This window comes from Amphimedon queenslandica, unplaced genomic scaffold (genome assembly GCF_000090795.2).
Source record: "Amphimedon queenslandica unplaced genomic scaffold, v1.1 AMPQUscaffold_13138, whole genome shotgun sequence".
In the NCBI taxonomy this organism is placed as follows: domain Eukaryota; kingdom Metazoa; phylum Porifera; class Demospongiae; order Haplosclerida; family Niphatidae; genus Amphimedon; species Amphimedon queenslandica.
The window spans coordinates 32,657-49,133 of NW_003546626.1; the positions used below are offsets into that span (position 1 = coordinate 32,657).

The following is a 16,477-nucleotide window of genomic DNA, read 5'->3' on the forward strand; positions in this document are numbered from 1 at the left end:
ATATCCATCTACATTGTACATATGTACACATGCATTTTTCTAAACCCCAACATATCCTCATTATTTTCAGTGGCTATTATCTCCCCTTAGTTCATGTTAGCCATTCCATTGACAGCGTGTGTCTTAATCTGATTGGCCAGTTCTCATTATTGTTATTATTGGGAATGTATTGAAGAGTGAGAGAATGATGTATGCATGCACATGTACATGTACATGTACATGCATGTAGACTGAAACTGTATTTATAATGAGGGGAGGAAGGCCTTACTGTCTTGGGAAATAGTTTATTATAGATATTGTTTATGTTATCCGGAGACATCCTGTCTTGTTGTTCTTGATTTGTTTTTGGTTCCAGTCCTTCCCTCATTATCATTATTGGTTTGTGTTTGTACATTCGCATGTCTCCCTTCCTCTAGCGTTCTCAAAACTTCTCCTATTGTTCTTTCTTTTATCTAAATGTACATGTACATGTACATATATGGACATTTTAGTTTGTCATGCACATGTACATGTACAGACCTGCTTCTGTATAAACTTCTCCTTTATTACATGTACAAGTACACCAAGAGAAAGGACAGTGTATAGTGTAAAAGATATGGTGTCTGCTATGCTGCTGGTACTAGACCTATGTAGAGGATTGAAGGAGACCTTGTACTTCTTCTCTCTAATTTCCCTTTCCTTTCTCCTCCAGTATTAAAAGCAGTCTCTATGTACATGTACTGTATCATCCACTATATACTTGATCCAACTATACGGTATCAATTGCCAGGATGCTGATGCTCTTAGCACAGTCCAATTACCTGTGAAATGACACTCTTTGACGTATCCAGTGACACTTAATAGCATCATAACTCATCACACCTACATGTACATCTACTACACACACACACACACACACACATACTGGACCATTTATAAGTAATCCAATTATAAGAGCTTAATTGGATTAGGAATTACTGTAATACTATACATTGGACATATTACATGTATTGCTATTATGTGCCCATGTACATTTACTATACATGTACATGTATGTACATGTATATGTACACTTGTATGGTGTATAGTATTTTTATTTACTATTGGTTTACTACTGTATGGTGTTGTATTTGTATTCCATTTCCAGTTTTTGTTACGTGAGTAGGTGAGTGTGTGTATGATAGCATCAGAATGACTCATTGCAATTAATGATTGCACGTCATTCGCTGTATGTAGACTCCAATGGAATGTGTCTGTCTACATATTTAGTACGTGTACGTGTGTGTGTGTGTGTGTGTGTGTGTGTGTGTGTGTGAATATATTAGAGGATGTTTTAGATACACGGCATAACTGTGAACAAACCTGTTCACATTATGCAATTGTAACTAGCTGTTTTATGTACTTTATAACTCAGTCTTATACTCTCCACTTACAAGCATTCTTTCATTGTAAATGTACATGTACTGTACATATCATCAAGAGTGGATCATAATTATTTAGGGAGAGTGTCTAACCTGCCTACATTCTGTGATACCACACTCTCAATATCATGTATATAGCCATTTATATAAATAAGTATTATGTTATATTTTATAGTATATTTATATGGTATAATAATTCCTCTATTGCATCCTCTATTGTTGACCATTTATTTCTAATAAGCTTCACAAATGATGACTCTCATTCGTTTACTACCCTTTATGATTGGGCATTTTATTGAGAAAGACGATCAGCACTGGGAGTGTTTTTTGCTACTTTCTACAATTGCTAGCTATAAGTATCTTTTTAAGTATTTTATCGTATTTATATTAATATTAGTTGTTATACATTCTACATCTACATGTACATGTACATGTAGATGTGTTACTGCATGTGTATATTGTATAGGGAAAGTGAGAGAGAGAGAAGTGTATATACATGTATTTTGGAAATTTGTAGAGGGAATTAAAGCAAAGGGGAGTACAAGAAAAATGTACAGGGGTATGTCATTTTTTTTAATGCCACATTGCAAAAGAACTGAGTAAAAATTTTTAAGTATCCACTCTTCTCACTGAATTGTCACTATACCCATACATTATGCACATAGTACAAAGAGCTAGAGGTAGTAATAAGAAGAGAGATAGGGATTCACGCTACGTGTACATGTACATGTACATGTAAAAATAAAGAGGGAGAAAGGAAAGAAAAGTTGGCACAAGGAGAGGTGGAAAAATACACATACTCTGGTTAAGACAGAGGGGGAAAAATTGAATGCCTTGGTGCATGTATATATCTATGTATATACACACATAATTTATGTTCATAATAAATATACATGTACATGTACATGTATATAATAAAAGTTAAGAATTAGAGAGGAGAAAGGAGAGAAAAGGTGACAGAAGGAAAGGTGAATATACACATACAGTACTTAGTCAAGGAAACTTAATACCTAATACCTTGCTAAGTGTATATCAATGCGTATCTATGTATGTCTGAAGGTGTATTCTCTATCAGTGTATCAAGTGTATGTATTCATTAGTGCCTGTCTGTGTTATTGTCTGTGTCTGATTGTCTCAGTCTGGAGTCTGTGTCTGAGTGGGTGTTAGTCCATTGTCTTTTATTATTTATTTTTAATCCTATATATATTATATATATATATATCAGACATGGGGTAATAGTAATAGTAATAGTAATAGTAATGCTTACAAATATTGGTGTAATTATGTACTTAGTATGTAGAAGGAGGTATTGAGAGAGGAAAGTGCTCAATGTCTTTTTATTGTATTCTTAGTGTCTGCTACAGGATCATTCTTGGAAGCATAAGAACACCAGTCACAATAGGAAATGTTTGTAGCAGTCTGTATGCTGATTGGGAACATGATAATTGTATAGTTGCAGTGTATAGCTTTAATATGTTGTGTTGCTACTGTACCAAATATTTAGTAATTGATATTAATTTGATTTTAATTGGAGTTGACACTGAAACTGATCTACATGTACATGAAGTGCGCTAATGAAATTATAGATGTACAATTACATGTCACTTTTCATGCCGTACATGTACATGTATGTAAATCTAGTGTACATGTTGTAATTAATGGAAAGTTGTGAGTATAATCATTTCCTTTTATTTTATACATGTACATGTACAGTATATGCTAAGTCTCAGTGACCCCTAGCTATAAAAGTCTTGACAATTCAATGAATGACCATATACATATACATATACATATACATATGTACATATGTACATGCATGTACATGTACACGTTAATAATACTGTAATTATTTATTATTTGTTCATACATTCTACGGTAGTACATGTACATGTATGTTTTCAGTATTGGTTTATCTGAAAATTATCTCTACCTTTTGTTTACCTACAAGTGCATACACACACATGTACATCCTTCCCTACCTTTTCTCTCTATATTATTGTTGTCCCTCTACTTCTGTGTACATGTATCTCTCCATTATACACGTGTACATGTACATGTGGGTGTATACTAATTTTTTCTTCTCCCCCTCCCTCTCTCTCCTTTCTCAGAACCGTGATACGTACAGCATATGTACATGTACATATTTAGCTATACATTGTATGTGTATTGTGTTTACATGTAATACATGTACATGTATGTGTGTATCAATAATACGTACAGCACATGCATACACACATGCGTATCAAATAACCTTTTCCCTTCCCTTCCTTAATATAAACTAATGCCGGTTGTAATTCCTAGTAAAACCTCAAGCCAGTTGGTCTCAGGTTAAGCATTGCCTGTAGTACATGCAGCTACATTATTAATATCTCCAGTATATGTACTGTATATTACATATGCTGCATTCCTCAGTGAATGATCCCATTAGTTGGTCCAAGACTTCCTCTCCTAATTGGAAGTACAGTAAGTGTATCTTCCCATAGTTGTCTTATATTAAAATACTCTACACACGCATAAATGGATTTGGAAATATACTATCGAATTTTACCGCACGTTGTAATTTAATTTGTATAGTAATAAAGCAAAAAATAGATATTATAAAAAAATAATAATAACAACAACACTTAGATGTATACTATTGGCAATAGAATGATGGCTCTACTATGATCACATGTTAATATTGATGCTCCCCCTCCTTATTTTAGCACTCCCTTTTATACCATTATTGTATACAAGCAACATTATTTTCTAAATTGATAAGACAAAGATTAATATCACATGTATTTTATACACATACTAATATTGGCAATAGAATATTAAGTATTAATAATGTACATGTAGACCAATGATAAAATTTGTCCTGGAAAATGTTGAAAATTTTAAGAAACCAGTACTTTTTTGTACTAATCCTTACAACAGGGAGTGATGTTCCCCCTCCTAATTTTACAGTCCATTATTGTATGTGAACAAAATATTTTTAAAAATTAATAAAGAAAGATTAATGTAACCTACTAACTTTATATGGTTATACTTTACACAATTAATCTAAAGTATAGACTATACAATTGCCAATGTTTGCTAGCATCATAATGACAGAAAATTATTGATGCATATAATTACTTGATACTGTCATCATTTATTTTGCCCTAAATTGTCCCTTTCAGACCTACATGTACATATTTGATTTTTTAACCAGATAACAATTACTGTACAATTAGATAGTTATGATAAATGTCATGCACATTTTTATAAATATCATGCACATTTTTATAAATACTTACTTTAGGAACTAAAGTCATGCCAGGAATTCAGGCTTAGACTAAACTTATTATCATTGTGACATACTCAATGTACATACCTATCTGCATCACACCTTAATTGTAACACAGTGACACTAGACTATACCTACACTACTTTAACCTTAATAGTCTATAGTGTACTATGAGTTATGATGTCATTTGTCATCACTTGTCTTGGCATCACAGTGTGTCTATAGTGACATCATTGAATCCTTCATGATGATAATAGCTATAGCCCTGTGTGTGTGTGTGTGTGTGTGTGTGTGTGTGTGTGTGTGTGTGTGTGTGTGTGTGTGTGTGTGTGTGTGTGTGTTGTCTGTGTCTCACTTGTGCATTAAGAGAGGTGAGCATAGTATGTCTATGTCTGACTCAAATATCTATAGAATAACTTTTACTGTTATTCACTGCTTGTCCTTATTTCTCTCTCCTTCTCCCCCTCTTTGTCTTTGTCTCTCTTTCTCTCCGTCTCTTTCTTCCTTTCTAACTACTTAAACTACATGTTTGTTGTATTTATCAAATTAACTGGTCTTTATGAATATATTATTAATACTAAAGAATATTGTAATACATTTATGTAGCATATGTCAATATGCATTAGATATACAGAACACACACTTCATGTTATTTGATGTTATGTACAGTGAACTGTAGCATATGGTAGAGGGAATTAATTCATGTATAATGTGAATCGTATGGTTATAATAACCTTTCTTGTAAGTGTTATTTAAAAGTGCATCACTTGTATATAAGTTCACTTTCATAAGATCAATTGTACTAGCTCAATAATTTCCCAGTGAGAGTTCCTTAGCAATACAGTGTACATTAATGATCCACTCTATAAATAAATGGTATACAATATACATGCAATACTGGTTGAGTCTACATACATGTATGTATATTAGCATGTTGTGAATGAGCCTATATTGACTGTACATTGTACATACATACCGTATAGTGGGAAATTTTGGAGGGAATTAAATTTGGTGAATGGGCATTTTGATAGCAATTCATCAAAATAAAAATTTGCCGTTTTGCACCTAAAATTTAGCAATTTGCCAAATTGTACTCCCTTCAAAATTTCCTGCTATACGGTATTAGCATGTATTGATTGAGCCTATATCGAGTGTACACTGTAGAAATGTACATGTATATTAGTGTGGTGGATGAGGCCTATATTGATCTATATATGTGAGGCTATATTGATGTATTTATGAAGCTATATTGATGTACCGGTATATATGAGGCTATATTGATATGTATAATATAGGTTTAGGATACCTCAGGAATGATAATTATATCAAGAGGCCATTCGCTCTCATTAGTCCTCTCTGATATCACTGGGCTGGTTGTACTGATTGTTGTAATTGTGTGGTTTGTTTCATCTGGGAATGAATATATACTAAAGTGTATTACATAATTAATGTATCATCCTTTATTCTCTCAGGCCATATAAACACCGGAGGCTCTCCCTTTGTGTTTGGGTCTCTCTCTCTCTCTCTTTGTCTCATGCAGTGTACATGTACATGTTTTTATGTATAAAAACACAGACTGTTATAGCAGTGTTAATTCCTTGTACATATACAGCATAAAAGAACAATAAGTAACATTATGTATTCAATATGAGAGGGCTATTATGAGAGAAATGCACATACATAATACATGTACATGTACATGTATTTTATATATATAAGCACGGACTATTATAGCAGTGTTAAGTACATGTACATGTACACCATAAAAGAACAATAAGTAACTTACATGTATGTATATGTATGCAATATGAGTGGGCTATTAAGAGAGAGGTACACATGTAGTACATGTACATGTACTTCTGCAAGGACAAAGTTAAGTATAAATGTACAGTACATGTACATGAACTACATTTATTAATGCATGCACATGTACTTGAGCTACGTGAATTAATGTATGTAAATGTAGGAGGAGGGAAGGAGAGAGTGGTGGGGGAAAAGAGAGAGAGATGTAGTTGTACATGTAACTGTACATGTGGCAGTATATATATGTTAATTAGGTGGGAGGAGAGGGAGATTATAAGAACTAATGATGATATTGCATCAACCTACTGATATTCAGTTTATGTAAACAAGGTGAAGTTGTTGTTCTCCATTGAGACACACAGTGAAAGTCACAAGACATACTCTCTCTCACACACACTCTTGATTTTATACACCTTTATATAGCAATGTATTATTATACATCTTTATATTACTGTATTTTTATACACTTTTATATATATATATACACCTTTAGTATATATACAGCTTCATATGTCACTGTATTAAATGCATATAGACATATGCAGGTACTGTATGATAATGTATGGGCAAGTTATGCATGTCTCTGTTTTTAAAGGAAGTATGATAAAGATTGTTTGGGATTTTGCAATTTTCCCTTTAGTACATGTACATGATGAATGAATGTACATGTACTGTAGTACTTACATGTAGCTGCTATTATTTATTAAAACTATGACATGGCAAAATATTTATTTTTTAATCCTTATTTGTACATGTTCATGTGTTTTCTCAATTGCTGGAACTCAGGAGTCACATGTTATAAGCACATGCATAAGTACATGTACATGTACATGTATTGGGTTTTTAATCAAATGCGTGGGTGGTTTACAGTCCCTGTTGGTGATGTAATGTTGCTAAGTTATTAATTGAATGAAATGGGGCATAGAGGGGGATCTTTAGTGTGCTGAGTGTTTACATGTGTGTATGTACGTGTGTGTGTCTGTTGGGATTGCTTAATGTTTCAGATTGCTTTGTACGATTTCTTTGTTGTTTTTACAGTAACTTATCTCTCTCTCTCCCTCTCTCTCTCTCTCTCTCTCTCTCTCCCTCTCTCTCTCCCTCTCTCTCTCCCTCTCCCTCTCTCTCTCTGTCTGTCTCTGTCTGTCTCTGTCTGTCTCTGTCTCTCTGTCTCTCTCTGTCTCTCCAGTCCTCAGATACTCCATTACTGGTCCCTGGTGTTTGGGGTCCATATTACTCTGCAATGATACCAGGACTGTACCTCAATGAAGGAGGCCAGAGTGCCTCTGGAGCACTAGTGAGTAATAATGATAATACACACCTTAATAGTATTGATATCACTATATCAGGTTTGGAGCCACAGATACTAATATAATTAATGACAAATACATGCACATGTGATTGAGTGCTTTAAAATGCTTTGACTATAAGAATAAATGTAAATGTACTGGTAGTGTGGCACTTAAAGCATACATGTATATAGTACAGTGTATTTTAACAAAATCCTGAGAAGAGAATTCTCCATTAAAATTTTTTTTCTGATACATATACATCTACATGTTCTTAAGCTGTGTATCAACTTTGAGCGGATTCCAATCAAATTTGGGATTTTTTACAAATTTTTAAAGTTGCTCCAAATGCCATGTACACGTATGGTAGTCCTTGTCAGCTCATTTCAACAATTCTTAAAATGTACATTTTTTGTAAAGAAACACGGACTCCATTTGTTTATTCATTCAAGCATGCACAGCATATGCTTTATGCACATATAACTTTGTTTATATACTTTTACCCTTTATTATAATATAAATCAATATATCCACATTATATGTACATGTACATGTACCTTGTAGCTTTGTTTGTATACGCAATCACGTCTGTATGTACACAAATCTCTGTGTGACGGATTTCCATCTGAAAACATGAGCAGAGCACAACAGATGCATATATTTATACAATATCAGTTTTATTATTAAGTTATTCATTCTTTTCTAATTATTGCTGGTATAGCAGTGATTCCTGACCTAGAGGACATAGTAGCTGGAGTAAAGCTGTCACTATGACAACAGCTAGTGGTATAATGGTTGTGTCTGGTTCACTAACCTTTGTTTTCTTACTCCCTTCCTGTCTCTAATTACTTCACACATAAGTCTTCATTTGTCACCCCTCTCTTTTATTCTTTCTTTCTTTCTCTTATGAGCTCCTTCCTTCATGTACTGCATAATTATAATACATAATGTACATGTACATGTACTGTATAAAATACATGTACATGTATACAGTCAAACCTGCTATTGTGGACAGCTAGTTTAAAATAAGGACACCTCTATAATGAGGACAGGTAGTGTCAGTCCCAATGCAATATAAATGTGTATTAATGAACCTCTGAAATAAGGACACCTCTTTAATAAGGACAGTTTTATTTGGTCCCAAGATGTCCGGAATAGACAGGTTTGACTGTACTAGTGTACTATAGCTTCCAACTTTGAAGGGATATTCACTGTACATGTAAATTTGTTGAATTTAGAACTATGTAAGAGTCATTGCAAAATAGAAGTCAGGATTCTGAATCATTGTATAATTATTCACTCACATGAATTACCACAGGCTTCCCAAATTAAATACCCACTATATAGTATAAATTAGTATAAAATTAATAGATCACCAAATTCCAGTCCCTCAAAAAATACCCGTTGGATTGATGTAGTTTTCTCTAATCATGCCTTCCCGTCTCTCTATCCCCTACATTACCAGAAGTCCTTAATGTGAACTGCTGGCATTACCCGTCAGTTCTTTGATTTGGTTCTTCTTCCGTCTCTCCTCCTCTCTCTTTCCTCTTCCTTCCTCCTCTTCATTAGATCGATTATGTCCTTCACTCGTATCCTGGAGCTTACCGAGAACTGGAGGATCAGCTGAACCACACGAAAGGGTAGGACAACAATTCCTGTATACATGTACATGTGTACATGTAAACTCTAAACACCATTGTATATGTACATACACTGATATATCTACATACAATATATGTGCTATCATATTACATACAGTGTGTATGATAGTATACAGTAGTTTAATGACATGTGAGTCTCATTTATGGTCATTTGTATTGTGTCATTATTATTTTTATTATTTTTGGGGATTAGTAAATGCATACTTATATGATGAGTCCATGTTATTAATCCAGAGGCTGCTAGGGTCCCATGCATACACCTACAGTACATATAAGTGTGGGTTGTGTTTGTATTAATGCGGAACTGACATATTTTCAATAACATGCCCAGCAGACCCTGTACAAGTCCATGTACATTACTATGTGACCTTGTAACACTATCCACCATAACCTCTACCAGTAGACCAATAGGGGGGGTAGACTGTAGGGGGAAGATGTGGTATGGTTTAACAGACCATGACGTACATGTATTAGTGGGCTCTTTAGGCTAAATTACTCGTTTTCTAATCAAGTGATTGTTGAATCTATTGTTGAATTTTGACCTTTTTTTATGCATATAATGTACATGTATAAATCAATCTTCATGCATGTACATGTACACAATGTAAAATGAATATGTTGAGTATAGATGCTTTACATGTACATGTATATTTGACAGTATGATGTATGTACATGTACATATGTAGTGTAGCTATATAGACAGTGTGCTGGGTATGACATCAGAGTAGAACGGATCCTGTCCTTTCATTACGTGTACTGTACATATAACTTATACTTACCATAACTTACCGTCTGAGATAATGAACTTGGGCTAAAATATATATTATGAACAATTTAATTTAAATGCTTCTTATAATTCTGGGTGATTCTTTCTCAAGAAAACTGGCCTCCTCTATTCCAGGACAGGAAGATGATATAGTCAGCCTGATGGTTATGACAATATCTGTAGCAATGATAACAGCTCCACTTTGAAGTGTAGTAGTGTGGATTTTAACAGCTTTTTAGGGCATGTACACCTTATATGTATAACATGTACAGGTATTAAGCTGTGAATGTAATTATATTATATATTATTTCATTATAATAAAAGAACAAAGAAAAGTCCATTACAATGGCACAATAAAAGTACACGTACATGTAACTTGAAGTGAAACAGCTAGAATACGTGTGAGTGATAAAGAAAGATTAATAAAGATTAATCATCTTCTATACTGTATGAATATGAAACATGTTTCAGGCTTTATTGATCGACTCCTGTATGAAAGATGTTTCATGAAATCAAGTTTCGTAGTGGACTAATCAATGATATATTATATGATCTAAACTTCCTTCTCATACGTGCATGTACATGTACATTATGAAGAAAAGCAATTTTTGCTCTATATTCCGTGATGATTTAACGTTGGATACTGAGATTCAACTTTTCAATCTGCAAAATTTGTGGAATTTACATGCATTAAGCTGTTACAGTACAAGTGCTTTATAGTATTATTACAAATTTAATTAAGACAGCATATGCCATTATATCATTTAAAGCTACATAAATTAAGCCTGCCCATTCAGTCCACAGATGGGATGGTAACAGACACCGCCAATGCCTATGTCTCCACTATATAATAATTATTATCATAATAGTATTATTATTATTATTAGTTTAGTAGTAGCATTGTTTCATAGTAAGTACTCTAGCTTTGATTACCCAGTAATAACACATTTCCCTTTAACTGACACTATCAACACTTCCTCTCTCACACTTTACATAATGCATACATAGTGTATGTATTTTATCACCCTTTATATGTACATCTACAGCATATGTACTTATACATTAATGTAGATACAGTGTGTGTATTTTATCACCAGCTATACATACCTGTACCTGTTACTTTACACACCTCATCATTTTTATCATAACTCATATCTACTGGAGTACAGCCTACACTTTTCTCTGAAGTTGATTCAGGCTAAAGCGTGATTACTGGGTACTAGTGTTACACTGGAGAACAGAGCGTGATAAATTCCTTTAAATCACAAAACAAATTTAGCTACAATAATAAGTATACTCTACTACATCATGTATAGTCTATAATGTATGTGTACTACTGACTGGTGCATCTGTGTCTGTGTGTGTGTGTGTCTGTGGTATTACTTGATAATTGCTTATCCATTGGCAATAATTGATACTCATTTACTCGCCTTTTCTTTAAAATAATAAACACTATGAAGAATGCTATCTATTCTACACTGATGTACAATGTATGTACATGTACATGTACATGTATATGCATCACTTTTATGCCTATATATATATGCATTATGCTTTTCTTTACATTATTGTTTCATTTACTGTGCTTTGTTTTACTCTTGTAATTTGAGATTCTATTCTACACTGATGTACAATGTATCTGCAGGGTATGTACATGTACATGTATATGCGTCACTTGTATGACTAATTGGCTATTATCATTATGTACTCTTTACCTTATTGTTTCGTTTTGTTTTACTCGTGTAATTTGAGATTCTATTCCAGGAAATACGTGCATGCTGTAATTATCCCTTTACTTAATTAGACGATTTTTACCTCACGTACGTTGCATGTGACATAGATTCCCTCTACACACGCGCGTACACTATCATTCCTCATTGTATTATATAGTATTGAATTGTGTAGTAATATATGCTGGTTCTTCTGCTTTGCCCAATGATTGTAATTTGATCCTGTTCTCAGTAAAGTGGCTTCTAGCCCCTTCACTTGTAAAGCTTTTGGTTACACTGGATTTATACTTTAATTGAATTAAGACTTGTATCTATACTATACCACCCAGTACCACTATATGTATCCATTGGTCAATAAGGTACTCTATACAGTATACTCCCTCAAGCTGGATTGATTGTGTATTAAGAGTACATATATCTGCAGATGCTGTGTGTATACATGCATGTACATGTATGTACCTCACTATTTGTCCTTAATAATCCAATTTGTGACCTCTTCATATTTAGCCCCCTCACTACTTGTCCTTTAAGCAGATGTGTCTTCATTTCAGAGCTACTTTTGTAATATATAGGCTTGTCCTAATTCTTGTATCAATTAGAAACGTTACAAGGTGCCCTCATGAAGTGGAGTATCTTATACATGTACATTTATGAATGCATGGTTGCTGTGTACTGTATGTTCTGTGTATTATATTTAACTGTCAATTTTTAACTCAGACACAAATGCATATATATACACTGTATATATTCATTATTATAAGATTTACATGTACATATTTATGTACTCATAGAATCTGCACTAAGTTGTTATTGTTTTACATGTATCTTAGTGTTTATTAATTTCCTTGTACTAAGCTGTTTATCTCTTCTCTCTCACTTCCTCTCAACTTACTGTCCCTTATAGATAATACCTGTTACATATACAGGCATACACGCATGTACATACATGTACATACATGTACATGTTCATAATTATGAACTCACATCATCATTTATTCATATTTCATATGTAAATAGACACTAAGTTCCCTTCCCATTGCTCCCCGGCCACCAATACATAACCACACTATCACTGCATTCCTTTAGTCTGCCATCATTTGTTATATCTCCAGTCATCTTGGACTCTGGATCTTATAAGGATAATTCCTGAAGGCACACATACACATGTTAGGGCTTCTGTCATGTGAAATCATATTTTATACAGTAGCCATGTGAACTATAGCTATGTAGTATAGTATGTACAAGCCATGTTTGTGTGTGTGTGTGTGTATGTGTGTTCACTCCTACTCAATCAGCTTTTGCCCATACATGTCACTGATAGTATCTATTACCAAATTTGGTCATAATGATGCCTTGATCTGGAGAGAGTGAGGGTGAGAGGTAGAGGGTGTCTTTTGTAGAATGAGATTGCACATCCTGTTGAAGGTTGGTGTTGTATACTTTGGATGTTTCTGATTCTTATGCTTCTCAATTTCTTTTTCCTTCTCTCTCTCTCTCTCTTTATCATCATATTGAAGGACTCCATTTTCCTCTTCCTAGAACATGTACATGCGTCATAAGCCAGGTCACAGTGTTATTCTCCACTGCCTTATATAAATAAATAATTATTCTCTCCAAATTGTAGATTATTATTTTTTGGGTAAGAGCTATGGACATGTAAATGTACATGTATTTTAAAGTATACTACTGTATAGCTACTACTCTTCTGTTGTGCATGTACATGTACATGTGCATGTACGATTATACATGTGGATTTGAAATGATGCCTTAATTAATTGTGCATGAATATCTTTATGTATAAACCAATTCATTTGCACTACCTCATTTTCTGGTATTCTCACATGTATTTTTGATGATGTGTTGATAGATGATATTATTGGTATGATATATTAGACTAATATTGAATGATTGAATGTTGTGATGTTTGTTGATTGTCAAAGGGTGATTTTATCATTGTTTTATTAATGGAGCATGTCATAGTTGATATTAATTGCATTAATTCCTTACATTCATTGATCAAATAACTGTAATACTTGTACTTTATAGTTACATGTATATTTGTATTATGAAATATGCTATTTGTATAAGGACTGCAATAGTGTGTGGCTTTTTGAGTAACTTTTAAAATTCTTTAAAAATTCAATTTTAATTGAAATCAGCTCAAACTTGCTACACAACATAAGAACATGTATATGTATCAGAAAAAATTATAAAAATGGAGAATTCTCTCGTAGCCATTTTTGACAAAGTACCATGGAGTAAGGTTTTCTATAAAGCCCTACTGAGTAAGCTAGACCCCACACCTCATGAGCTGGAAAAATCTGAGTACTATATCAAAATTATGTGGAAATTAAACCCTGGCGTACATACATGTACATGTACAAGCATGATTTAAGCCTACAATGACAGGAGTAATTATGAAACACTTGTTTATGACCAGTATTGTTTATTTCACATATCTGAACTTTGTGATTGCTTTGATGCACACGTACATCATTATAGTGACCTATAGACACAACCATTCACTTTTACTCTCATTTGTTTTTTAACTGACACACACACACACACACACACACACAACCTCCCCCTATACTGTGTATATGTACATGTACATTATAAATACACTGTACTGTGTATTAAAATAGCAATTAGTAGGCAGATGTGGTGTACCCATCAGTCTTGGTACATGTAAACTTCCTTTTGTATTAATTCATTTTTGTGGAGGCCACTCACCCCCTCGGGGCATAACTGCCTCCAGCTACAAGTATACACTCTTAGTGTTGGTGTTGCTATTGAAGCATGTGATTGACCTTGTTATCTTATGAAAAGTTCAGGTCACCTACACATATGTTATTATGTATATAGTTACAAAGTGCAATTATTGTGTATACACATGGTCTTAGTTGATGATTATAATATTGAAGTTTCTGTTTCCTTATTACTCTCTCTCTCTCTTTCTATCTCTCTCTTCTCTCTGTCTTTCTCTTCCTCTCTCTCTAAATTCCCCTCTCTCATTGTTTCTCTGTATCCTAGCACTCCATTTCTCAGTCATCCTTATTTCTACTGCATCTATTGTATACTCTAAGTTCATTAACATGACTCGTATTTCCTTATACAGAATCACTTCAGTACACCAACTGATAGAATCAAGGCTAACCTCCCTCTCTCATCAGAAAGGACTACCCTCCCTCTCCCACTTAACTGCTCATTATCATGTCCTCCCTGACCATCATGGGAACCGGTCCCCTCTTGCTGATCCTACACTTAGAGGAATGGTGAGTGGGGAAGGGAGGGAGGGAGGGAGAGGGAGGGAGAGAGAGGGGGAGAAAGAGAGAGAGAGAGAGAGTTGGGATATAGAGAAAGTGAATAGTATGAAAGAGAGAGGGGGGGAAGATTCACATTAGCAAAAATAAAGATACTGTCATGTACATGTACGATTGATCATGATAGAATGGGAAGTGAAAAGTGGCAATTGAGATAAAGAATCACAGACTGCAATTCTATACATGTACAGTTCATGTTAGTCCATGTATACAATATGTATCTTCATGTAGTGTGGGAAAAGTCCAGTTTGTTTGTGTTTGTGTGTCGGTTACTATGAAATGGCGACATGCTTTTAATTGCTTACTAGAAATATGCTGTCTTTGAAATAATGAGGCTATTTTTACAGACGTAGCCATCATTCTCTTATTGGCAGCCAAATGACGTTATTCCCATTATCAAGGTCACATTCACACACATACTTATCCTTAAACAATGAGTTTCAGTTTAACACATTATTATGATAATTATATACACACGTACATGTGATTTCCTGTATAGCGCCACAGTGGGTGTGGTTGATAAGTTATAGACCCTACCCACTAATAAAGGTGTTTCTACTTTCACAACACATGTACACATGTGTATTTTGAGTGATTGGTTCATTTCCTTTCAGTTTAAAAGTGTCATTCATTAATAGTGATTGTGTATATATCAGTTCCTTGTTTGCTCCCTCCCTGAAGATAAACTTCAACTATAAATAATAACAAAGTATTATTACCTTTAAATGATGAAACTTTTGGGACACCATGAGATTCAATACACGTACATCTTGTAGAGGTTTCACAATCAAAGCATGACATGTTCAATCTTGAAGCATATCCTATTGGTTATAGTCTATGATGTACTGAACTACTGATTGCTTTAAATCATCTTATATTGGCCGTACTAGTAAGATCCATTTGTCTATTGTACATGTATGTGTGTGTGTGTGTGTGTGTGTGTGTGCATCATTTATAATTATACTTATATTATTATGTATTATATTGTTTAGTAGCCTCTCTCTCTTTCTTTCAAATGAAAGCCTATTTGTCTCAATTAGGAGCCTAGAGGCTATAAGAAATGCATGTACATGTAAGCCTACATCAAGTCTAAAAGATCCCTCATCCTCAAATAGAAGCCAGTCCACTAATGAGAGATTGAAAAATAGTAGCACAGGCTTCTATGAGTATATACAGTAACATAACTTTTAGTACATACACAGTATGTACATGTATACCCTACTTGGAGGTGAATCCG

At 34.0% G+C, this 16,477-nt stretch overlaps 1 protein-coding gene across 1 annotated transcript in view; it reads left to right on the plus strand.

Annotated features, from left to right (window-relative positions):
* Positions 1–16,477, plus strand: part of LOC105314016 (FGGY carbohydrate kinase domain-containing protein-like) — a 29,379-nt gene that overhangs the window by 6,240 nt on the left and 6,662 nt on the right. Inside the window, exons 5-7 of the mRNA XM_020000904.1 lie at positions 7,661–7,768; positions 9,330–9,400; positions 15,036–15,192. Coding sequence (XP_019856463.1) covers positions 7,661–7,768; positions 9,330–9,400; positions 15,036–15,192 — 336 coding nt within the window. The remainder of the gene's footprint in view (positions 1–7,660; positions 7,769–9,329; positions 9,401–15,035; positions 15,193–16,477) is intronic.